The sequence below is a fragment of the Podarcis tiliguerta genome (genome assembly GCF_965153285.1).
Source record: "Podarcis tiliguerta genome assembly, chromosome: 1".
In the NCBI taxonomy this organism is placed as follows: domain Eukaryota; kingdom Metazoa; phylum Chordata; class Lepidosauria; order Squamata; family Lacertidae; genus Podarcis; species Podarcis tiliguerta.
The window spans coordinates 2,486,973-2,513,866 of record NC_139534.1 but is presented as its reverse complement, the minus strand read 5'-3'; the positions used below and the strand labels follow the sequence as shown (position 1 = coordinate 2,513,866).

The 26,894-nt window shown below is 41.0% G+C and overlaps 1 protein-coding gene across 3 annotated transcripts in view; it reads right to left on the bottom strand.

Annotated features, from left to right (window-relative positions):
* The window catches only part of SPAG16 (sperm associated antigen 16), a 388,967-nt gene that overhangs the window by 89,096 nt on the left and 272,977 nt on the right, over nt 1-26,894 (bottom strand). For all 3 annotated transcript variants that reach the window (XM_083399945.1, XM_083399947.1, XM_083399946.1), the window contains 2 exons: nt 20,624-20,689; nt 2,204-2,330 (listed from right to left, as the gene is read on the bottom strand). In XM_083399945.1, the coding sequence (XP_083256071.1) occupies nt 2,204-2,330; nt 20,624-20,689 (193 nt within the window). The remainder of the gene's footprint in view (nt 1-2,203; nt 2,331-20,623; nt 20,690-26,894) is intronic.

The following is a 26,894-nucleotide window of genomic DNA, read 5'->3' as shown; positions in this document are numbered from 1 at the left end:
GCCAAGACAAAATACTCTGCACAGCTAGGACAGCAAAGTATCATCAGCCAGGAATAATGAGGACTTTGGCAGCCAAATACCCAGCAAGTTGCCAGAGCTGCCAGTGCACAGGGTTCTTGGCTGTGGAAATTCATACCAGCTTCTTAATTTGATCCCATTTAATATAATGTCCCTACAATGAGTTGGCCTGGAATTTAGAGGGCTGTGCAAGGAAAGCCCACCCCCTTGTGAAAAAAACACAGGAGATTGGCTTCTATTCCCGCCTTGATTTTTGACCCCATGCTTCTTTGTCCTGACCCTGTTCAGTGTCACAGAATGTCATTACATTGAATAGGATTGGACTAAAGAGGTACATTAGTAAAATTCAGACTGCCTTACTGCACATGTACCCACTCAACCGCTTTGATTGGCAGAATTGGCACTACAGCTGGTGCTGCATAATATCCATTCAGCATTTGTAGAAATTCAATCATTTAGTGTGGCAGCACCTACACTTTGGAACTTGCTGCCTATTGATACCTCACTCCTCATATTTTGCATGTTCAGTGTCTTTTACTGTCCCACATAAGTAGATTATTGTTCCCATCTCTTTGGTCTGGCTTGGAAGTATTACCCCCAAACCTGAGTAATTTCTAGACTAATCCAATGAGAGTTTTGGAAAGCACACTTATCTCTACTTTGACAAATGTGGTTCACGTGTGCAAAAGGGTTCTGAGAACATTTTCTTTAAGGCGTATCAAGATCGCTTGTGCTGTCAACTCTAACACCATCTATCACCTGTTTTCAAGAATGGTAGGATGAATACAGGCTAGGCATGAGAACTATTGCCAAAGGTGCCAGTAGCCCAAGCATTTTCATATGCAGCAGCCTTTCTTGCACATGAGTTTTGCCCTAAAATATTTCTAGCTGAACTTGCAGATTCCTGCTTGGACAAGATCAGAGGCATTCTGAGAGACACACAAAGAGGGTTTGATAAAAACGACTGATATTCCAAAAGACAGGTCAGTGCGCATACATTCCTATGTGATGAATTTCTGCACCCTGAGTTTAAGCATACATTTACCTGGGGGGTGGGGAGTCTTAGAAATCGCAAAAAGTACCAATGGTCCCTATTTTATTACTCTAAATCTACTATGTATTTGGAAAAAACACAAAGTAAAGGCATATGTGCATTCCTGTCTGGGGTGTGTGCCTGTGTTTCATGCTGAGCAATTACTTAGCTTTTGGAATGAAGATTAATGTCCCACATAAAATACATTTATTCTATTTGTACCTTGGCTACTTTTTAAAATAAAAGGAAAGTCATTCACAATGCAGGTGACATATTGTTATAAATAGCTGAGGATGCAAAAGTGGTTGTGCTCTACATATATTTCATTTCCTTGTGAGTTGCAGACCATCTATTATGGTACAAAGTCAGCTGTAAGAGTAATAGTACTTATCAGTCGTGGCTTATGAATACTTGTATAAGTATTTTAATGGCAGAAAAGAGGGAAAGTATATAAAAAACCCTGTAAATAAAAGCTTTTTGTTTTCTGTTTAGGTTTAAGCAACTTTTAACACCACTAATTTAAATAATAGCAAGTATCTTTCAGACATATTACTTGTTTTGCTCACCTCTCAGGTCTGTTCTATGCATGCCACAGACTGGGGTGGTGAAATGGACTGCACCACTTTAGACTATAGGTACAGGACTTGATTTTAAAATGTTTGTCTACACTGAAAGCTCCCTATAAATAGAAAGGGAAATATAGGGAAAAGGCTGGCCTAAAACCTTTCCCCCTGATATTGTCTATTTGCAGGAATTTTTTATACTTTTTCTTAAATAAACACAATTTTAAAAACATTTTATGGTGTTCTTCATAAGTAGTATCTGCAACCTGTAGCCTAAGTGGTATAGTGTACTGCACCACCTCATTTTGATGCATGAACAATCTGAGCCATTATTAGGCAATGGCTGACATGAAAGGTGAGTGTTCAGTGAAGGCTAATTTGAGATTTAAGTTTCATGCATTTAAGTGATGGTGCGATCTCTGAAAAAACTGAAATGTATGAACTCAGCTGAGGTACATGGGTAATATGTGAAAGAAACAGAAACTAGTGGAGCTAAGTTAATTCTTTTTAAGCATCAAATTATTTTGAAAGAAAAATAAATAAGGAAAAGAAAAACAGTCAAAGCCTCCAGTTTCATGGAGCCTCTTACCAGATGGGTCAAAGGCCACTTGGTTGCCAGGATGTGGGCCTGCGTCAATTGACACCATTGGTACGCCTCTCCGAATGTCCCACAGTTTCAACACTCCATAAGAGTCACAGGAAACAATGGTATCACCCTGGGAAAGATGAGGAAAATGTTAATTCTGGAAGCCACTGTAATACAACGTTAATTGTAATACAAAGGAAGCCATATTAGTAACTAACATTTTTTCATGACCCTCTCCTTTACCTTAAGGATCTGCTTTAGGAAAGGCATATCCCATACGTAATAGAAAAAATATATTTCAGAGAAAAATAAAAATCTGTATTTGGAGTTGAAATGGGGGGGGGGGAGTTATCTGCACAAAAATGTTAACTGGAGATCGATTTGGAGGCATTTGACATAAACCAACAATAATACATCTATATTATGTTACATTGATATTAAGATATGCAGGATTGCAGTGGACAATGTGCCTTTTGCACAAACATTTCGGTTTGATTCTTAAGATGCTCTTTCATGACTACCATAGCTGGTTGCCCAAGGCCAAAGCAGAAAGTGAGAGGGTGGGTTCTCTCAACATTATCTCTGTGCTTCCTCTGACTCTCTGAGAAGCTGAGAATATTATATCTTCATAGCCTTGCCCTGCTGAATCTTATAGGAGGTCCTTCAAACTACATCCATTCTCTGTTCTATCCCATCTTCATACTCCCAAGTAAACCCTTGCTCCCAAGCAGGTTTTAGCCTTGGCTGGGAAATTATTTTGGTTTGCAACAATGGTAGCTTTGTGTTCGCTTTGTCCTACTGCTGCTTCCATGATTTGCCATTTGCCTTGTCCCCTCATAAATCCATTCTATAGCTTCCTTAAAACCAATGAACTTGGACATGAAACAAGGTGAAAACTTTTCAGTGAGCCAGAGTAAAAGGCTACAAAATAAATAGTGTTAAAAAGGAAGAACTTTTAATGCTACATTTTGTTCTAAACAAGAAACTTGGTAATTTACTGGATTGGCATCTTCAGGTACTGATAAGAAATGGCCTTCTGCCTCTGGCAACAGCATGGTTTTCTTCCTTCCACAAAATGTTGAAATCAGAATCTAGCAACCTTGTTGAAGCCTTCTACATTTTCATCTCCATAAGTACTATTATTTAGTAAGGCTCACTGCCCTTCTCTCTGCTGTCTTCTATTAATGCTGTATGTCACATAGTAAAATTAGTTTTACACAACAGCATAATGGGGCGCTGAAGCAGTGAACTGTGTGATTTTCTTGTATGTTGTGGAAGAACGAAATTAAACACAAGGCAAAAAGCTCCTGCTCAGACCCCAGTAACCTAAGTGTAATGTTCTCCAGAATTATCCTTCTTCTGGGTTACACACTCTGCATAATAGAAATATCAATTCTGCTATTTTATATGGTCAAAGAGCAAATAACAGATGAATCACTGAGTTGGTGAGGCAAATGTTGCAAATCTCTTCTTAGTAAAATTATCCTTTCATTATCATTTTCTTTTAAGGAATAATTAAAATAATGGCAAGCTCGACCTTTGGTCAGGTTTGTCACTGGTAATATAACTGGTCTGGTAATATAACTGGTCTGTCCAATCATAGACAGGAACTGGTTCATCTGGCATGAACTCATGGAAGTAACTACTTATTTCATGAAATGCACCAAGTAGACTGAGATAATTTAGGCATATAACCACTAACAAATAGTTCAGTAGCTGATCTATATGCAGCACAATCCTATATATGTTTCTTACGTTCAATTGAGTGTACTCCCTAGTTAGTATATTTAAGATTACAGCCAGGTGCACCAGTGGAACTAAAGAACTGTTAGGAAACTGAGCTAAATAGTACTGCATAAGGAAGGGTGAATGCTGTGACCTACCACTGTCACATCGGGGGGTGGGGGTGGGAATAAAGAAAGGAAATATTGCTTCCTTCAGCATGTGTACCAAACCTAATCTGTACAGCACATAGGCATCAGTTTATGTATATGCTGTTTTTCCATAGTAAGCCGTGCTCAAAGTGGCTCACAACATCAGAAAACATCATTCATTCACAATTGCAAGGCATATAAACAAAATTTAAATCGGCCAAAGTATGTCATATTAACAAATATATACTATAAACAATCCAGTAGAAATGCATACTAAGGTCAGCAACAAAAGTACAAGAACATAAGGCAAGGCGCAGCATAAATAATACATCTCGTCGAGAGCAAAATGTTGGCCCCAGCAGCAACACCTAAACAAGGCCTCGTGCTAATCTTCTCCAGGCACTTTGCAGCTGAAACAACAGACCCTCCAAGTGTCCCTATTTTCCAGGGATGTCCCTGATTTAGAAGTGCTGTCCGGGTTTCTGATTTGATCCCAGAATGCCCCACTTTCCCTTAGGACATCCCTATTTTCATTGGAGAAATGCTGGAGGGGATGGAGTTATCTTCCCCCCAGCCATCTGAAGGCAATCCTGTATAGGGAAGTTTTTTTAAAAGTTTAATATTTTATTATGTTTTTTATATATGTTGGAAGCTGCCCAGAGTGGCTGGGGCAACCCGGTAAGATGTGTGGGGTATAAATAGTAAAATTATTGTTATGAAATGGGACATCCCTATTTTCATCAGAAAAATGTTGGAGGGTATGAAGGAGGTCTGGGCCTTGTGTTACCAGACCAGGCTGAAATGAGCCACATGAACAGCAGAAATCAGATTTGCAAGACTCACAAGTAGATGGATACATATGTATATTATTTTTCCAGCTCAGGTAAAGAGCTCATGAAGCACTTTTTTGGCTGAGGCTTCCTTCCCTTGTTTCCTCCACTGCTTTTCAACTCTGGGTCAGGATCCACCTGTTCTGCCCATCACTCATTACACAATACCACAGGAAAAGGAAGCCTAAATAGGGGCTGAAAGCCTATGGAGGAGGCTCATGGAATCTGCCAGCCTGAATCCAACCCTCCAGGAAAAGTCCAGCCAAATTAGAAATCCACCTGGTATACAAAACTGAAGTGGAGTCAAAGGGAGTGGGGCAGGCCTTTACACCGCTATCATGATAACCTAATTTCTGTCAGATTGGGGAATCTAGACCAATGTGCGAGCTAATGGGTTTGCCTGTCCAATGTGATTTTCATTTCTAGCCCTTATCTTAGTAGCAAAGATGCTCCACACTATAGGCTGGAGTCAGTCACAAATAAGTCCTGTTTCAATTCAGACTTGTAAAGTTAATAAAGTTATGGCCCATGGTTGAACCGTATCCCAGGTAGACAGTCTATCCTCCGCAGACACTTCTATTTAACAAATGCTTTGGGTAACTAGAAATCAAATTCAAAGTTTGTGCCTGGTTACCTGCTTTCCATTCCTCTGAGCAAATTTTAATTTGGAGAATTTCTAAAATTAATTTTTAATAGGTGGGTGTGTAGTTTGCCACAGTTTGAAGTTAATATCTTTTTTCTCATTGCATGTTACTAATGTACACAAGCACATGCCAGCACTGATTGAAACCCTGTTCAAAGCTATGTCAGGGCAGTCACACGATCATAGCAGGAATCATTTTTTGCTTTGACATACATGTGTGCTAGTACACACTCTGGGGGGAAAGGTCATCAAATAAAAACTGAAAAGATGCCCACCTGCAGCAGGCACAATGAAGTCTGGAAATCAGAAACAGAAGAAAGGTGGACTTTAAAGCAGCACTGCTGAGCAATCAATCAATAGCAAGTTATTCAGAAGCCCAAATTTCAAGGAGAAGCTTGGATGGGGAGAAATTTTCCAAGCACTGCTCTCTTGTTGGCGTGTTTACTTCTGAAAGGTATCTCATAACCTGTCCTGTCCTCACAAAGAGTAGGAGCTTACAGGGCATGACTGACACTCCAGTGTGGCTTAACCACAGCCTTTGCTAGTGGAAAAACTGATCACCTCACATTTATGCTCTTGTTGTTTCCCAGGTTGCTTCAGCAGCAGATACTGCAGTCCACGGAGGAATGAAACAAAAGTGGCTGCTTCCTTTCAAAAACACAGCCTTGACAGCAGTCACAAGTTTTCTCTTTCATGTGTGCAAGGAAACAACCACCCTGATTGATATGCCGCTCTGTAATGAGGACATAATAGTGTGGCTGTTTATAAAATGCATGGCGCCCTTGCTGAGCCCCCCTCCCCTCATAAATTTAGGTGCAGAGCAATTACTGCTCACTCATGCTACTAGGTGAATCTTATTAGCTTCAGACAAGATAAATGAGGGCTTTGGGCATCTCTTGGCAGTGGCATGAAGAACTGAGGAAGCTGACCAGAAAGGACCAGCAGCTCATCACTCCAGGACCTGGACAAATGTGCAAGCCCTAGTCCGTTATTATTTGCATGAGGGGGCAGGGTTGGGGCTTTAGCATACTGTATAGTTGGATATCTTCTTCTGCCTTCTCACATGTTCAGCACAGGGTTCCTGCCTTTAAATCAAGTGCAGAATCGACATAAGGAGAGTAGGGTTACCACTGCAGACATTTGCCCTGAACACATGGGAAGCTGGAAGGAGGCAGGCAACAACAACAGCATGTGTATCCCCACAAGACCTCTGGGCTCAGGCAGTGACTGAATAATCTTGCAGAACAAGCAACAAATGAGCCAAGTTGAAGTGCTGAAGTGCGTGGATTTCTGTTTGTGAAATGCAATGTTCTTACCCTCTCCACCCTGTGTGTCCCCTAAGTCTGTTCTAGAGGCTTCCCCAAGCCTCTGGGAGTTTGGGGAGGAGAGGGCAGGGAAGTCCTGTTGTGCAAGTGGAGATTCTTGTTATTCCTGGGTTCAGAAACACAGTCTTGTGACTTTGATACGTTCACCTCAAATATGAAACATGCACCACAAACTCCAAAATCTTATCCTGGTCAGGGTTTGATCTCATCCAGCAAATTATCTTATCAAGTTTGCAGGTCAGGCTTTTATTCAGAGAACCCCACATTAAATATATATATATAGTTGAAATATTCTTAGTGAAAACATGAATGAAAATAAGGATCTTACCCTTCCCTTGAAATGTTTCTAGCACTTGAAATTGTCAAACAATGGTAGATTATTCTCTTGTTTGTTTAAAATCACTCCACATGATCCCTCCTTGCTGTGTGAAACAGAGGAAATATTTCTGCCTTTTACCAAATCAAGGACTAAGACGTTTCTTGTGGTGTTTGAAAAGAAGAGCACATGCTAGGCTTGCAAAGGTTCTTTGCATAAATTTACATACAGAGCTCAAGATCACTGCACACCCTGCAGAGTTATTGCTATACAGAGTTGACACTGCACTTTATACTGCAGTTTTCTTTGCTACACTTTTTTTTCAAGGAGCTTAGTCTAATCAATTTATTTTTCTTTTTATCTATCAAAGTAGTGCCTCTCAATTGCAAAGAGTTGTGCAGTCAGATGAGGAGAGGAATGATAATTGCCAAAGCTTTCTTAAGATGGTTGTGAATTGGATGCTATCTTTACACCAAAGCCCTGATAGTGGCATTCATAAAGGACTCATGGGTGATGGCATCTTAGAGCGTAAAAGCACCTTCAAGTGTGTTCCTGACCAACATCAGTAGGTGTGAATTCACACATGACTTTTGGGCTTATTTCCCACTCCATGGCACTAATCCTTCTCCTCCATAGGAAGTTTCAGATGATGCCACATGTGCTGAAGCAACACATGTGATGGGACTGAATGCCCTTCTGCCATCTGTGCATTTGGCTGGCATGTACAGGGCCTCTGTGTCTACTCATGTATGTGTGTAGACCTTTTCCACACAAGGGTAGGAGATCTTTGTCCAGTCAGAGTACCACTTTGCATGGAGATCTGCACAAGTACATCTACTTGAACATAGAAGCCTTGGCTCTTCAGGCAGCCAGGGGTGCAGTTACTGGGCATGTTAGCAAAAGGCAGGACTAACTCATACAGCCCATACATGCTTTCTTTCAATGTGCTGAAGGGCAAGTTGAACCCTTCTCACGAGTGATAGTAATATAAGGTAATGGGTGGGATGCTTCTAGTAATCCTTTGAAACCCAATATGTAATATCTGTTTTCTTCAAATATCTACTACTTTGCTCATTTTATAAATTGACTAGCTGAAAACTTCACAAAGATTCTAGATTTGCTACCAAATCCTGTAATTATTTGAAGTTCAACCCAGATTTCTCTTGCGGGTGGCTGTCTTCTACCAGCAGATTTATTTTGAATTAGATTTCAAATAATCCAGAGTCTGTGTCAGAAGGAAATTTATACAGGCTTAACAAGAGACTTCCAATCTCTGACTCCACTCCCATCCCACTGTGCTTTACTGTATTTACCAAAAGTATGGCCTGATAGAGGCAGCCCAGTTAATACGAAACACATTCAAAGTGAATTTGAACTGCAGATTGATTCCAAATTGAGCAGGTACACAGAAAGGGCTGAACTCCTCAATGCCTTCTTTGCCTCAGTCTTCTCCGATAAAGAAAACAATGCCCGACCTGAAGAATTTGGAGCAAATGATTCAGCAGAGAAAACACAGCCCAGAATAACTAAGGAGATAGTACAAGAATACTTGGCTAGTTTAGATGTATTCAAGTCTCCAGGGCCAGATGAACTGCATCCAAGAGTATTAAAAGAACTGGCAGATGTGATCTCAGAACCACTGGCAATCATCTTTGAGAATTCCTGGAGAACAGGTGAAGTCCCGGCAGACTGGAGGAGGGCAAATGTTGTCCCTATTTTCAAAAAGGGGAAAAGAGAGGACCCAAATAATTACCGCCCAGTCAGTCTGACATCAATACCAGGGAAGATTCTGGAGCAGATCATTAAGCAAACAATCTGTGAGCACCTAGAAAGGAATGCTGTGATCATCAATAGTCAGCATGGATTTCTGAAAAATAAGTCATGTCAGACTAACCTGATCTCGTTTTTTGACAGAATTACAAGCCTGGTAGATGAAGGGAACGCAGTGGATGTAGCCTACCTTGATTTCAGCAAGGCATTTGACAAGGTGCCCCATGATATTCTTGTAAAGAAGCTGGTAAAATGCGGTCTTGACTATGCTACCACTCAGTGGATTTGTAACTGGCTGGCTGACCGGACCCAAAGGGTGCTCATCAATGGTTCCTCTTCATCCTGGAGAAGAGTGACTAGTGGGGTGCCACAGGGTTCTGTCTTGGGCCCGGTCTTATTCAACATCTTTATCAACGACTTGGATGATGGACTCAAGGGCATCCTGATCAAATTTGCAGATGACACCAAACTGGGAGGGGTGGCTAACACCCCAGAGGACAGGATCACACTTCAAAACGACCTTGACAGATTAGAGAACTGGGCAAAAACAAACAAGATGAATTTTAACAGGGAGAAATGTAAAGTATTGCACTTGGGCAAAAAAAAAATGAGAGGCACAAATACAAGATGGGTGACACCTGGCTTGAGAGCAGTACATGTGAAAAGGATCTAGGAGTCTTGGTTGACCACAAACTTGACATGAGCCAACAGTGTGACGCGGAAGCTAAAAAAGCCAATGCAATTCTGGGCTGCATCAATAGGAGTATAGCATCTAGATCAAGGGAAGTAATAGTGCCACTGTATTCTGCTCTGGTCAGACCTCACCTGGAGTACTGTGTCCAGTTCTGGGCACCACAGTTCAAGAAGGACACTGACAAACTGGAACGTGTCCAGAGGAGGGCAACCAAAATGGTCAAAGGCCTGGAAACGATGCCTTATGAGGAACGGCTAAGGGAGCTGGGCATGTTTAGCCTGGAGAAGAGGTTAAGGGGTGATATGATAGCCATGTTCAAATATATAAAAGGATGTCACATAGAGGAGGAAGAAAGGTTGTTTTCTGCTGCTCCAGAGAAGCGGACACGGAGCAATGGATCCAAACTACAAGAAAGAATCATAGAATCATAGAGTTGGAAGAGACCACAAGGGTCATCGAGTCCAACCCCGTGCCAAGCAGGAAACACCATCAGAGCACTCCTGACATATGGTTGTCAAGCCACTGCTTAAGAAGATTCCACCTAAACATTAGGAAGAACTTCCTGACAGTAAGAGCTGTTCGACAGTGGAATTTGCTGCCAATGAGTGTGGTGGGGTCTCCTTCTTTGGAGGTCTTTAAGCAGAGGCTTGACAACCATATGTCAGGAGTGCTCTGATGGTGTTTCCTGCTTGGCAGGGGGTTGGACTCGATGGCCCTTGTGGTCTCTTCCAACTCTATGATTCTATGATTCTAGGTACCTAGTACTTATTCACTGAGTATGCTTTAAGACAGGGAACCAGTCCACCGTATCTCTAGACTCTTCTCAATGACCCACCAGGATGCAAGAGATAATTGTGGGTGGTTTTATTTATGCTGAGAAGAATTACAGCTTCATAAAGTACTAGGTTGAGCCAGGGTGGAACTAGGGTTCCTAGAACACACAACCACCCCAAGAGTATCCAAAGCTTCCAAGAAACCTGTACACCCCTCTCTGCATAACATGTGTTGTCCCTGGAGCCTCTTCTCTGGCTTCCTCAAAGAGGATCCAGTGCATACACCATCCGGCAGCCTTACCTACTCTGGAGGGTTGCTGTGAGGATAAAACAAAGAGCGAGAGTACCATGACTGCAACCTTCAGCCCCTTAGAGGAAAAGGCAGGATATAAGCAAACCACCACACAAGCCTTTGAGAGGCAGAGATGCAAGAGGGCACCAGAGGAGGAAGGAAACAGGGACAGAGGCCAGTGTTGCCCACAGCACCCCTCACCATCATTCAAGGCACCCCAGGGTGCCATGGCACACTGGCTGAAAACCACTGATATAATCAATGTCTTGATCCTGAATAAAATTTATTTAAGCAGTCCCTAGGAAGGGCTCTTTTTAATACACATTTTATTGCTTAACGCAACACCCATATTCATAATTTTGTTCTGTTACACTTTCATACGTGAATATTTTTAAATTTTTCATTTTCAAAGCACCTTCTGTACTAGTCTTAGTCTTGTGTTAAATAACAAGGCTAATATCTGTATTTCATTATAACCTTACTTTGTAATTACACTCTGCAAGTAATAGCATCAATCATCTAAGGAAGACCCTATTAGCCTTTCTGCATCTACAATTGTACATATTTAAAATTATTAAGTAACCTTTGCAAATGACTGACTTTGAGTTTATGCAAAGCGCTGAATACTCTGAATACATAAATAAGAACCTCTGGTGCCTTTTCAGTTTTATATTCTATTCTATTCTCTGCTTCTGTCTGTCAACTGCAGGCAGGCTGCCCCTTCTTTATTTTTGCCATCCGTAGAAACATTTAAAAGATCTGATTCTTGAATCGTTTGGCTCAGTAATGAATAAGAACTGACATCAAATATCAATACTATTGGCCTAGCTAAATGGTAACTGACATCAAGCTGGACTACTGAAGAGGTAAACAAAATTGAAATTTTGTTTTGGTATAAGAACTGTCTGACATTATTTGTCCTTTGGTAAATCAATGGAAAACTGACCTGAAGTGTTTGCATTTCAGCTGGGGATTCCCCCTCCCCCATTTTTGGTTTGGGCGGTGGGGAAAAACAAAGAAAGGAGAATGGTGATAAGATAATTGCAAATACAAAATGTTTGAATACTAATAGGCAAAGTATTAAAAATATAAAGAAAATTCAGCCTATTTAAAGCCCCTTGCACATCACCAATTTGGAGCTTAATCTGATGCGCAGACTGCAGCATGCCTAAACCACTGAAATCAATGGGCTCAGGCATGCTAGATCTGCAATAGGTTCAAGTGCTTTAAGACTCTGCTCTTGAGCCTAAGGCCAGTTTAAATATGAATGTAAACAACAGGAAATAGCAAAAATAATATTATGCATTATGATTGATTATTCTGTTATATATTTTTTAAAATCAATCTTAAAAAGAAAATGGTTGCAAATCTCTCGTATACTTATAGGCAAACACACTGTTCCTTGCATATCATTAAAGGTAAAGGTACCCCTGCCCGTACGGGCCAGTCTTGACAGACTCTAGGGTTGTGCGCCCATCTCACTCAAAGAGGCCGAGGGCCAGCGCTGTCCGAAGACACTTACGGGTCACGTGGCCAGCGTGACATCGCTGCTCTGGCGAGCCAGAGCCGCACACGGAAACGCCGTTTACCTTCCCGCTAGTAAGCGGTCCCTATTTATCTACTTGCACCCGAGAGTGCTTTCGAACTGCTAGGTTGACAGGCGCTGGGACCGAACAGCGGGAGCGCACCCCGCCGCGGGGATTCGAACCGCCGACCTTTCGATCGGCAAGCCCTAGGCGCTGAGGATTTAACCCACAGCGCCACCCAGTCCCTGCATATCATTATGTTGATCTTATTTGCAAACCCTCCAAGTATCCCCATTTTCCAAGGACAGTCCTGGATTTACAGGTATGTATTTTTGTTTTATAGATCCTCTTTGTTTTGTCTTAAAACTCTTATTTCTTTGCTGTGTGTCTCTGTTGCTGTATGAGAGATTTGCAATCATTCTTTTTAATGCTACTTTTTAAAACAACAATAACATAGCTACTGGATTCAGTTGGAGTCAGTTTACTTGAACGACTGCCTGACCCCATATGTGCCTACTCATCTGCTTCAATCTGTGGACCTGGCACTTTTTACAAGTGCCACAAAGCCTTCACGCAATACTTGCAATTGACCCTTCAGTGGGCACCTACTATCTGGAGCTCTCAGTCCATTACTTGCAATTGACAGTGGGCACCTACTGTCTGGAGCTCTCAGTCCATTAATATTAGGCAGATTCCTTTGTTGCATTGTTTTCAACATCACTAAAAAGCATTTTGTTTAGACAAGCCTATACAGACATGTGCTTTTACTGCACAATTTGTTTTGAAACTGCTGGTTTTAGCTGCATTTTTATAAAAATTTGTCTACTTATTTTTAACATTTGATTTTATTGGCATTTTCTTATGTATATTTTTTAAGCAGCTCAGAGATTGTTATATAAATCTTGTTCAATGATAAATAAATGAATAAATATTATTTTAGCTATCCCTTATTAAATATTGCATACAATTAAAATGGCCTTGATTATCTTGGATGTGATAAACTTAAAGGGCAGAGAAGTGGAAACAAAGGACCCATAATGTGCATGTATGCTGTGGATCACCTAACAAATATAGCTCTCCAAAGAAATTCAACAACCATCGGGTGCTGGGGTATTAAATGGGGTGCTCCCTTCATTAAATGAGAACTCCCCTCTCTTTTTCTAGAAATAAAAAAGAGCACGTACAAAGACAGATCTAATTATTGCTACCTCAAGTCACATTTAGAATTTTTCTTCCTTCATCTAGCCCAGGCATAGGCAAACTCGGCCCTCCAGATGTTTTGGGACTACAACTCCAATCACCCCTAGCTAACAGGACCAGTGGTCAGGGACGATGGGAGTTGTAGTCTCAAAACATCTGGAGGGCCGAGTTTGCCTATGCCTAATCTAGCCAGTCAATATTCTACTAGTCACAGAATACACTTTCTCCAAATTACTGGGATAACATGTGACTGGCTAAGAGGGGACAGAAGCTAGATATGGATGTGGATTCAGGAGAGGCAAATTAATGAGATTAGGTGACATCTGGATTTGGAAGGCTGCCCATTTGAACTTTTGGGGCGTGGGTGGCGCTGTGGGTTAAAGCCTCAGTGCCTAGGGCTTGCCGATCGAAAGGTCGGCGGTTCGAATCCCCGCGGCGGAGTGCGCTCCCACTGTTCGGTCCCAGCGCCTGCCAACCTAGCAGTTCGAAAGCACTCTCGGGTGCAAGTAGATAAATAGGGACCGCTTACTAGCGGGAAGGTAAACGGCGTTTCCATGTGCGGCTCTGGCTCGCCAGAGCAGCGATGTCACGCTGGCCACGTGACCCGGAAGTGTCTTCGGACAGCGCTGGCCCCCGGCCTCTTTGAGTGAGATGGGCGCACAACACTAGAGTCTGTCAAGACTGGCCCGTACGGGCAGGGGTACCTTTACCTTTACCTTTACTATTTAAGGAGCTTTTGTGGAATACAGTGGAAAGGATTGGTCCTGGTTTGGGTGGGTTGTGAAGCAGAGCCTATCAATGAAGGCCTCCGCCTGGGTCTTTCATGACATGTAAAGTCAACTGGGAGGAAAAAATGGCCTACTGGGGTTTTAGTAGATGAATAAAAAGTTTCATCCTATTTTTTTCTCTAGTCCACAGTATCTGGAGAGATGCCATGTTGTCTTTGAGAATGTCTTGGGAAATTTGCTGAAGGCACAGTATTGCATTTTTATCTGGATATCTCTACATACTAAAAGTTTGAGCACCATGTTAACAAGGACCTTTGCAATCTGCTATTCTGGTCAGCTTCAGAGCTATTCATTCAGAACTTTTTGAAGAGTGTGTGCCTGCACTGCACTGATCTCTCTAGGGAAATAAGCAAGGCTGTATTTTTCCTTATGTCTTACTGCTCCAGGTTTTTTTTTCATTTCCTCGAAACAACTAAAGGACTTGGATTTCACCAAGCAATAGCCATCTTGAATACTTTAAACTGCCCAAGCTCAGGTCTCCTAAAGTCATATGAATAAAACATAGGAATAATATAATTTAACTACAAAAGCAAAGTTATCTTCTTACCATATTTCCATAATTAAAAATGGCTGTACAGATTCTGAAACTCTCCAAATTAATTTTCACCTTCATGAATGTTGAGTTAAAGTTCTCAATGTTACAGTCCTACCATTCCAGAATTTTGACTGGAGCTAATTTTAACTTCAGAAAGAGAGCGCAAATAATACATCCAATTTGGATATCCAATTTTAACAGATTGTGGGTTGTTAACTGACATGGTTTTGTAATTTTTTACTCCTAAAAGGTTATTGTTGCAAAAAGATTGACCCTTTCATCATTGGACATATTTATCTCCCAATAAATTGCCATTCATTCACCCATTCATTCAGACATACATATATACCCTAGCCCATCTCCTTAAAAACGTTTGCCTACTCCCTTCCAACTTCCTTCCTCATCACATCCAGAAATGGTCCTTGCTGCTTGGCAAGTCTGAAGCACCCCCTTAAACTCCCATACATTTTTACTCAGTCTTCCTCTTAATTCTGCTTTTGCTGAAAGTATAAACTCATAAATCCAAAAATTCCACGTAAAGGTAAAGGTACCCCTGACCATTAGGTCCAGTTGCGGACGACTCTGGGGTTGCGACGCTCATCTTGCTCTATAGGTTGAGGGAGCTGCAGTTTGTCCACAGACAGCTTCCGGGTCATGTGGCCAGCAGGACTAAGCCACTTCTGGCAAAGCCAGAGCAGCACACGGAAACGACATTTACCTTCCCGCCAGAGCGGTACCTATTTATCTACTTGCCCTTTGACGTGCTTCCGAACTGCTAGGTTGGCAGGAGCAGGGACCGAGCAACGAGCTCACCCTGTTGCAGGGATTCGAACCACAACCTTCTGATCGGCAAGCCCTAGGCTCTGTGGTTGCATATTGTAACCTGAAATATGGTTTTGGTAAATAAGCAAACATAATAAGCAGAAGCCCTATGGCCAGCTTGTGTATTTGGCAACCTAGGAAGTTAATGTTACAGACACCTATTCATGTATGGTTTTTTTTTATGATACGTCCACACAGCGTGCTTTCCAAACATGTATCAAACTTCTCAAATTCTATACTATCCATTCATTATTAGTAAAGGCTGTGTTGGTAACTTAGTTAAATGTTTAACTTTTGCAAGAAGATATTCAGCCTTGAAGTTTAGCTACTTCTTGCTTGAGAACAATAGATAAGCTCTAAGAAATGTTTCAAGTCTAAGTGACCACATCATAACCAGAACAGAACCATTCCATTTGTGTGCAATACCCACAGAACTCTGGATGTCAAAGTGATGGGTGCAGTCATAGGTATATCAGTGTATTTAAATCAGAATTGTCAAATTGTGTTATTATTGTTATTATGGTTTTTGTTGTAGTGTCTTTTGCAGTTATGGTTTGCATCAAAAAAATGATTAAATAATTTTTTTAAAAAAGTGATGGGTTCAAGTCTAGTATTCTCCCTGATATACTAGTTTTCTATGTTCTTTTAAAGAGAAGAAATTTTATGTAAACTGCCATTTGCAATCTAATGTGGTATAGCCCACACATCTTGGATTTCGTAGATCTAAATTGTGTTGTACTAAAGAATCTGGAAGTTTAGAGGTTCATAATTATTCATGATGTAAAAGCTTTGATATCTGATTAGATATCAGATTCCTGATACAGCTTTTGTTTTAACTGCTCCAAAACTGATTGCATTTAACCTTTTGACAGAATGCATCCCCATAGAAACTGTCCCAGACTCAGCTTCTGGTTCCGGTCTGCCTTAATGGATGCCGTTCCCATAATAGCAGAGACTGTTAGTAAAGATAAAAAGGTAATTATTTGAGGGTAATTGTCCTTGCAAGCTCCCCCCAGGGGCCGGGGGAGTGAGTGTCACTCACAGACCATCTCGGTACCTGGCTCTGGCTCTGGCATGGAATCTGGGAGGCAGGGAAGCATTGAGTGCAAAAGCAGTTCACCTATTGGTAACCCCCCTATGCAGCCATTAAGAAGCAGAGGTACTTCTGTTTATTAGAGTGAAATTAGGACTAATAGGCAGACGTGTGCTGGAACAGTTGGGACAAGATCATAAACTCCTAAATTGAACCTGCTACAAAGCCGTAATGTTTCGAACTGGAAAGACTTTCTTCGAAGCAAAATATGGTATGTGAGGGGGTGGGAGGATTTACCCTTTCTTTATATATACCATGTTTGCTACATAAATGATTATGGCAACCCCCCCCCCCCATTGCTAACAAATTGATAAAAGGCAAAAGAAGATAAAAGAGAACAGGTTTATATTTATGGATTACAAAGAAAAATAGAACTGTGTGAGACAACTGAAATGGATTTAAAGCATTGAACTTTCACTGTATTGCTGGCGCCTTCATTATATTTTTAGGCACCAGGCGAAAATGTTCCTCTTCAACCAGGCCTTTGGCTGATTAATATTCTATAGCCTTTTAAATGTGTCTGTGGGAAGGGAGGGTTTTGTTTTACTTATTTACTTGTTTTTATCCAGTATTTTATTCTGTGGTCTGCCCTGAGTTCTTATGATGAAGGGCAGTATGTATGTATGTATGTATGTACGTACGTACGTATAAATCTCACTGTGTACAAACTGCATTCCATATTTATCGGACCCCAGAAGGGCACAGATAGTTAGTCAGAGAGTTTTGCTTGGATGTTTTAACACTGGAGTGCTAAGCTGGGAAGAAAGGTATGGGAATGGAATGTCAGTAGCCCCTCACTGCAGGCCTGGTTGTATGGCAGAATCTACGCAACCCTTTTTGTTAGGGAGTAGGAATTAAGAGAAGTTGCACTACTTCTTTCAAACTACATTTTGTTTTGCCTTATAAATCACATTTATACATCTGAACTCCATATAAGGGTATAAATAATATGCAGCAAAAGAGGGTCAAAGGATGGATAGAACCCACAGGGAGTTCCCCCACATATAAATCTGTGGAAATGAAGCAGGTTTTTAATTCTTTTACAAATAGCTATTTCAGACTAGATTATTTCATATTAGAATGAAAGGATGCTATATAGAGTGTATATTGTAAGACAGCAAGAGAAAAGAGTCATAGGAATGGGACTCAAGTGATGCTTGTCTAGCTGATCTCTGCTTGTTTCTTTATGTCCATTATGTTTAAAAGGGTAGAGAGTAGTATTTTTTTATTTTCTATTCTGTCAGACTTTAATGGAGTCCAAAGTGCTCCTCGTCAGTTGTGCCTGAAGCCTGTAACTATCTCCTGCTCTTTTATTCAGATCTGGAAACCACAATTCCTGCTTTGGCAGCCCAAATCATGACTACTCTTCACACCCTCTATTGCAGCTGTAGAAAACCTTTGGCTTCCCAGATGCTGCTGAATTACAACTCTCATCAGCCCTGGAACACATGGCCAAGTCAGCGATGATGGGAATTGTAGTTCAAGCAATATCTGGAGGGTCCAAAAAATTCTATATCTGCTTTACTGGGTCGACCATACACTATTATTTGGACATTACCGCCACTAGACAGATGCTAACTCTAGGGCTGTCATAGCTCCAAGTTTTCCCAGACGTATATGGGATTTGTCCTCTGGAAATGGCATCTGGGGGGAATTTTCAGAAAGAAAGAAAAAAGTCCAGGAAAATCCAGATGCAGGGCAACCCATATCCGGTTTTTCACTTTTTGAAATATAGCAACCCTAGCTAACTCCTCTGAAGCTTGCGGGAAGGGGGGTTCAGTGGGGAGGACTTTCCTGTGTCGCTCTCAAAAACATAAGATCAGCTGTAAAATAAAATACATGCAATGAGGCAATTGCATGTGCTGTTATGCTGAAACCACTAACTAAAAAATAAATGATGAACATGTGGCAATTTATTTGGCCATTCTGCCTCCTCCTGAGTAAGCACATGCATTTGAAAAACAGTCTTGCATCTAAATCCGAAGCATATTTACTCAGAAGTAAGTCAAACATATTTCAAAGGAATGGACTTCAGTGAAAGTATATACAGCACTGCAGCTTTTAGGATGAAAAAAAAATCAACTTGAATAATTTGATGTCTGTGCACCTACAGTTCAGCTGCCTGCCTTCCATGTATCTGCGATTAATTTATATAACTGTAATTACAGCTTCTAAAATTGCACCCCTCACTCTGTTTAATCAACCCTCTACTGGCAGTTTCCATCTTTTCTAATTAAGTTACTGAGGATGTCAAGCCATGATTCCAACACAGCGTTTAATGCCAGATGCAATATTCTTTATCAAAATAATATGCTAATCTGCAAAATCATCAGCATACAAAAGCTTGCTTCATTTAATCATGTTAGGTCATGAAGGATACTCTGCAGGGGGAAAGTTGGTATCTTACTTGAGAATGTCTTAATGGGCTCCTTCAACAGGAAGTGTGGATGTACATCATATAATAAACAATAAGCAATAATATTTGTGCATGGGTCTGTGGGAAGAGGCACATCAAGCCTTCTAGGTTTCGTTGACTCCACAAAGAAATGAGGAACCAACACATGTTTATTGGCTTCCCCCAGCTGTGCCACTGGGGAGTTGGCAGTATTATTTGCTTCTGAACTCAACAATTCTGTTGCCACCTGAGTACCAGGGAGTTATATATATATATATATATATATATATATATATATATATATATATATATCAGGTGACAAGAGGTAAGAAGCTTGACTGCTGCAGTAGAATTGTAATTGCCCCTTCCTCCCTGTTAAACAGGGGTAGGCAACCTAAGGCCTGGGGGCCGGATCCGGCACAATTGCCTTCTCTATCCAGCCCACAGACGGTCCAGGAATCAGCGTGTTTTTACATGAGTAGAATGTGTCCTTTTATTTAAAATGCATCTCTGGGTTATTTGTGGGGCATAGGAATTCGTTCATTATTATTTTTTCAAAATATAGTCTGGTGTACCACATGGTCTGAGAGATGGTGGACCGGCCCACAGCTGAAAAAGGTTGCTGACCCCCTGCTGTTAAATATGTCACCCTCCCCTTCTGTTTTGCTCTGGGTTTGGGGGTGAAATACCTTAAGAAATTTGACCCCAAGAAAAATTAACAGAGAACACGGTAAGGGGGTAGGTGCCCCCAGACCACCTGTCATTTCAACACTGGTTTTAAAGAATGTAATATTAAAGTAGCTGTTTTAGTGCTGAGCCAAAGGGGGATGCTATCTCACGAAAAGGTTCATCAGAACCGGCACCTCTCTCTCTCTCTCTCTCTTTGCAGGGGGGGATATTAATGCAGAAGCAGAAGGTCTGCAAAACTATCCATTTCTGATAGTAGTCTGTAATTGACCAGGTCTGATTCTAAGGGGCTTTCTTTATCCCTAGTGACACTGACATATAGCTAAATCTGAGTTGCTACACAGTGTAGTGAAATCATCCCTTCTGGAGTGTGACCTCTGTTTCGGATGACTTTGGGAGGAATGAAACAAATGGTCCAAGGAACAGAGTAGGAAAACAGTAGGGATACAGATACCTGTGAATAGCTATGAAAAAGATAGGCTCAACACTCTTTCCAGGGAGGGGAATACCCACCCACTCCCTAAAATCATGAATACTGACGTGGAGATCAGGTGGCCAGATGCAAAACAAGGCAGGGCTCATATGCCTAAAATACTTGCGTAGACAAGAAAATTTCAGCAGGTGTAGCTCTTGTAATGGAAGCCAATTCTGCTGAAATTCCGTCTCCTACACAAATATTACACATTCAGGAGCCCTGCCTTCTTTTGCATCAGGTCATGCAATGTGGAGAACATATAGCATACCATTCCTCTATTCCCACAGAATCTCAGAGGCTGTGCACATGACATATTCAGCTGTAGTGTCATTCATAGGTATTTTCTACTCTAGGCTACCATTTACTTTAGGGTTTTAGAGCTTACCTTCATGTTGAATGTGGCATGGTTGCAGGAATGCATGTGACCACAGAAGGTCTGAGCACAAAGCCCCTTTAAAAAGAAAACACACAAAAGTCAGAACAGCAAATCAGACAATCACATGTGCTGTATAACTTCTTTATAAACTTGTTGAGTTTGATTTTGAGCTGTTCCAGCTAGATGAATGGATGTTTGTGCAAACTGATAATATGTTATCCTTGAGTCTAATAACAACCAACTCTTCCCCTTTCCAGTTTTCAGAGACAACATTAGCACTAAGCACTTTGGTCAGATTCCTGGTTGGGGGGGGGTGTCAGGTATTAAAAGGTGGTAGTAGCTGGGTTCCTACATCACCTCCTCAGAAAAGTCGCCTTCTACTGCAGAGGATATCATCTTGAAGCAGTGCTGGATTTATGTATAAGCTAAACAAGCTATAGCTTAGGGCCCCACTCTCTTGGGGGCCCCCCAAAAAATTAAAGGAAAAAAATTGGATGTACATTTCCAGAATATAAGATAAAAAACAAATAAAATAAAATAAAATCTAGATACAGCAACAGTGTTTTGCGTTGTGTAGGCTCCTATGATGTAAGTAATGGGCCCCACCTGCTCCCTAAAATATCACTGCTTTGCTCATTTCTATATATAGGGTGCCTACATTCTGCATGGACTGGTTGCAGGGCAACACGTGCAAATGGTCCATAAATGACCATATAGCATATATTCAACACAAAAACAGCGACAATTTGTTGTTGACACAGGACAGCTGGACATATAAAGGGCCCCATTACCTTCAGGAGCCTAGGGCCTCATCAAACCTCAATCCGGCCCTGTCTTGAAGGGCTTAGTGTTGTTGGGCTTGCTTACAAAGCAAAACCCTGACTGACGTTTCCCAGGCAGGGCTAGTCTGAGAGCTGAAGAGAAAGTGTTTCTCTTTGGTGAAGCTATTCCTTATAACCAAACTGTCCAAAACCAAAATTACTAGAGAAGAGAAATTTTGTCTTTTTCACTACCACTTCAAACATCTTCAGCACAATTTTTCTACTACTCGTATTCTAATTACCTACCCAGTTGCTCTCACTAGAAAGAGAAGTTAAAGGGCACCTAGATATCATTGTACTGGCTCTGAACGAACTTTCTGTTGGACAGGTGGAGTGAACAACCATGTCTTTGAAGGTTTATCTATTATCCCATGGAGGTCCTATGAAGCTGCATCTGCATTCTGACAATATCTGGATATTCCTGCCATGCCCAAGAAGAGACATTGTGTGTTTTGAACACTTATCTGCAAATATGGTTATGCATTTTTTCTGAACAGCAGATTTTTCTAAATTGCTATTTGCAGATTAGTTTGGATCCTAAGCATACTGCACATTGTTCCTCATTACAGATAGTCAATGGCAACTGTTCAAGTAACTTGCATACTGTGTACAACCAAAGCTATATATTTACTTTAAAAAACAGGAAAGAATTTGGTTGGAACAATGATGAATAATATACATGTAATTAAGAGAAGCTAAAGTGAAGTATATATATCTTTAAGGGGAAAATAACCATTATTTTATGAGGAGTACATTGCTATAAATCTAGCATTAGCTACTTGATAGGAATAATCATGTAATTTATGGAGTAAAGCTAATCTTGTTAATTGAAGTGAAGGGGATAGCCAAGGTACTGGTAGAGATGAGTATACAGCTCATTTATCTTCCTGCTGTTAACTCTTAACTCCCGTCACTTCTCCAACATATACTGCTGTTTGGTTTTGCTCCTTAGGAAATAGACACAAAGAGTGGGAAGGGAACTGCAAAAACTCTATATATGATCTTAGCAACTCTAACGGCTAAAGTCAAACTTATCTAGATGTTTTATATTATATAAAATCTCCCATTCCACTATAATGTACAGTACTTAATTTAGTTTGCTCGAAGTCAAGATGGCAATGGCTACTGAAATTCTGGTTTTCTTAGTTGATCTTGTGAAAAACCTCAGCCTTGTAATAGTGTGATGCTATTTATTTGTTTATTGGTTATTTATTTATTGTGTGAATCACCCATAAAACATCCTGAACCAATTTAACAATAAAAACTTATATAAATGGAATTTCAGTCCAATGCAGATAAAATGTGAGGTAAAACTCTCCACTTATATAGGGCTTCTTGGAAGAGGACCGTCTTCAACAGGCACGGAAAAGACAGTAAAGATGGCACCTTTCTGATGTGTAATGGGAGGGAGTTCCAAAGAGTACATGCAATCACACTAAAGGTTCAATTCCTACATCGTAACAAATGGACTTCTTCATGAGATGGTACCTGCAATAGGCCCTCTCCTACAGAACACGGCGATTGACTGCAAATTTAATGGGTGAGATCATCTTTTAGGTATCCTGATCCCAAGATGTATAAGGTTTTGTACACTAGAACCAGCACCATGAGCTTAGCCCATAAGCTAATTGGCAGCCAGTCTTTCAGCAATGGCATAATGTAATAGCAATATTCTGCCCCAGCAAGTAGGTGAGCCACTGCATTTTGTACCAGCTGCAGTGGTGCACAGAGCCATACTCAGAGGTAGCCCCACATAGAGCGCATTGTAGTAGTCTCAACAGATGGCTGAAAGTGGTCAGGTCATCCTGGCCCAGAAATGGCTTTAGCTGTTTCACCAGCCAAAGATGGCAGAAGATAGGCATGCCAAGTTACACCCAAAATTGTGAGTGTCCGACAAGCATGCGTGATGTCACTGTCAGGTGTGGGCCGGCAGCTGGCTTCATAACAGCACACCAGACTTAATTAACTGGTAGATTTATTGCAAGCAGCAATTCGTCTCCAACCGCTCTATTGGAGAATCCATTCATCACAGTCAAGTTGACCCTTCTGAAGAGTGCTTCCGGTTTCTGCAGAATATCCTGAACTTCCGACTCTTACGTTTTGGGGCTTGTTTTCTTTCTAGGACTTTCCCTATTCGCCTAGTTTGGGGACTAATGGTGTAAGTTGCCTCCTCTTCCTGTGAGGAATTGCACATCTTTGTGCCAGGTATGATTGTGCTTCTTGCGAGAGCAGGCTGCTCTCCAGCCCGCTCTGCAGAAGCAGATAAGCTGCATTCCTGCCAGCTCCCGAAAGAAGAGGGGTTGACAACCCCCCTGTTTCAACTGTCTGAGAAGTATGCAAGCCTCTCTGCTCTCTCTGCATCTGCCTGCTTTCTATTTCAGGCAGCTTTGGGCTGGCATGTTCACGACAGTCACACACCACCACAGCAGGAGGGCCTGACGGAGTGTCCTGCTGCAGCACGTGACACATTGGGTCACCCAGCTGGGCACCCACAGTAAAAATTTGTGGGTGCCTCGGCATCCCCCCCCCCATGACATCTATGGCAGAAGGCACACTTAGCCACTGAAGTCACATCAGCCTGTAGAAAGAGAGATGCAGAGAACTGCCAAGCTATGAACCTGCTCCTTCAGCAAAGTACAGCCCCATCCAAAGCAGGCAAATGACCACGACAAGGTTGCCCAATTTCTCCATTGCTTTTTATATCAGTCCTAGAGGTTTTGCTAAATATGATTAGAAAGGACCAAGAGGTTAAAGGTATTCAGGTGGGAGCTAAATAGTATAAATTGAAAGCATTTGCTGATGATTTAGTATTGATTTTACAGGAGCCAGAACCTAGTACTAAAAGGGTATTGGAACTGATTCAGGAATTTGGACAGGTTGCAGGTTTTAAGTTGAATAAGATGAAAACCAAGGTTCTAGAGAAAAAATTAACTATGAATGAGAGAGAGAAGTTCCAGGAGGAGACAGGACTAACATTGGGTAAAAAAGTGAAATACTTAGGGGTTAACATGACTGCTAAAAATGTGAACTTATTCAAGGATAATTATGAAAAATGTTGGACTGAAGTGAAAAAGGATTTAGAAGTATGGACAAATTTGAAGTTATCATTGTTAGGCCGAATCGCTGTGATAAAAATGAATGTGCTGCCAAGGATGTTATTTTTGTTCCAAACATTGCAAATTTTGGATAAGATGGATTGTTTCAAGAAGTGGCAGAAGGATATTTCTAGATTTGTTTGGCAGGGCAAGAAGCCGCGAATAAAATTTAAGATATTAACTGATGCTAAAGAAAGAGGTGGATTTGCCCTGCCAGACCTTAAACTTTATTATGAATCAGCTGCATTCTGTTGGCTGAGAGAATGGCTGCTTCTTGAAAATACTGAAGTGTTGGATTTAGAAGGTTTTAATAATGTATTTGGATGGCATGCATATTTGTGGTATGATAAGGTAAAAGTACATAAAGCATTTAAAAATCATATTGTTAGAAAAGCATTGTTTAATGTATGGATAAGATATAAGGACTTGTTAGGGGTAAAAAACCCAAGATGGTTGTCACCAATGGAAGCGAAGGCCCTGAAAAAACTCAATATGGAGGCCAAATGGCCGAAATATTGGGAAATACTGGAACAAGATGGAGAGAGAACAAAATTGCAGAGCTTTGAAAAATTGAAAAACAAAGTGCAAGATTGGCTCCATTATTATCAAATAATGGAGGCATACAAATTGGACAAAAAAGTTGGGTTCCAGGTGGAAAAATCAAAATTGGAAACAGAATTGTTAGATCCCAAAACTAAGAATTTGTCAAGAATGTATAACTTGCTGTTGAAATGGAACACTCAGGAAGAAACGGTGAAATCAGCCATGATCAAATGGGCACAAGATGTTGGACATAACATAATGATGGCTGACTGGGAACGGTTATGGACCACAGGTATGAAATTTACAGCATGTAATGCCTTAAGAGAAAATTTAATGAAAATGATTTATAGGTGGTACATGACGCCAGTTAAGCTTCAAAAAATCTACCATTTGCCTGATAATAAATGTTGGAAATGTAATGAGACTGAAGGTACATTCTTTCACCTTTGGTGGACGTGCCCAAGGATCAAGGCATTCTGGGAGATGATTTATAATGAAATGAAAGAGGTATTTAAATATACCTTCTTGAAGAAACCAGAGGCCTTTCTCCTGGGCATGGTCGGCCAATTGGTGTCAAAGAAGGATAGAACTTTCTTCATGTATGCAACAACAGCAGCAAGAATACTCATAGCAAAGTATTGGAAGACACAAGATTTACCCACCAGGGATGAATGGCAGATGAAGTTGATGGACTACATGGAATTGGCGGAAATGACCGGCAGAATCCGAGACCAGGGAGAAGAGTCGGCGGAAGAAGATTGGAAAAAGTTTAAAGACTATTTACAGAAATACTGTAGAATTAATGAATGTTAGAAAAATGTTGGAATGAAGTTATATGGCTTTAGTAGAAATGTTATAAGGAACTAAGTATAAATAGGTTATTAGAGCATTAAAGGGAAAAATAAGGTTAGAAAGTGTTAAGATAATTACAGGATAGAAAACAGAGGAAGATGGAAAGGAATTGCTGAAACAATTAATAGAAGTGGAATACAAAAAGGGAGGTGTGAGGAGGTCGTGGAAATTAGTGAAAGAAAGACAAGATATTGAAATTGGATTGTGTTTTAAATGGGTTTTGTTTTGTTAGTTGTATGCTAGTGTTTTGTAGTGGAGTTTTTTTGTATTGTGTTGTATTATTGTATGTTTTTTCTTTTTTGTTTTTTTGTAGTTTGTGTTCAATTTGTTGGAAAACTAATAAATATTATTATAAAAAAAAACACAAATGACCAGTTATCTGGACTCAGGAACTTCTCACTCATGGTGTCTCCACCTTGCCAAGATTCAGAGTCAGTTTGTGGCCCTCATGTAGCCCACCACTGTGTCCAAGCACTGGTATAGGGCTTGCATGGCTTTTCCTGATTCAGAAATTACAGAGAAATAGAACTTGATAATGTCAGCATATTGATGACACCTTATCCCAGATCTCCCAATGACCACTCCTAATGTGTTCATTAAATAACATTGGGAACAGCATAGTAGGCAGTGGCCCCCCACAGCACAAGTGCTATAATCACCCAATGCTATTTTCTGAAATCAATCCTGGAGAAACAGTGCCTTCAATACCCTTCTCGCTGCATTGGTTAAAGAGACCATGGTCAATGGAATCAAAACCCACTGAGAGTTTAAACAAGAATAATAGGATCACAATAACATTCTTCTCTCAATAATGGTCATCCATTAGGTGGGGCAGCTGATTGGGAGAGCTGCTGCCATGCACCTGGCCTCCGGTCAGCTGTGTTGCTGTGCTTACTATGATAACAGGATGCTGGCATAGATGAGCCATTAGCCTGATCCAGCAGGCTCTTCTGTTCCTGCAGCGGTCGC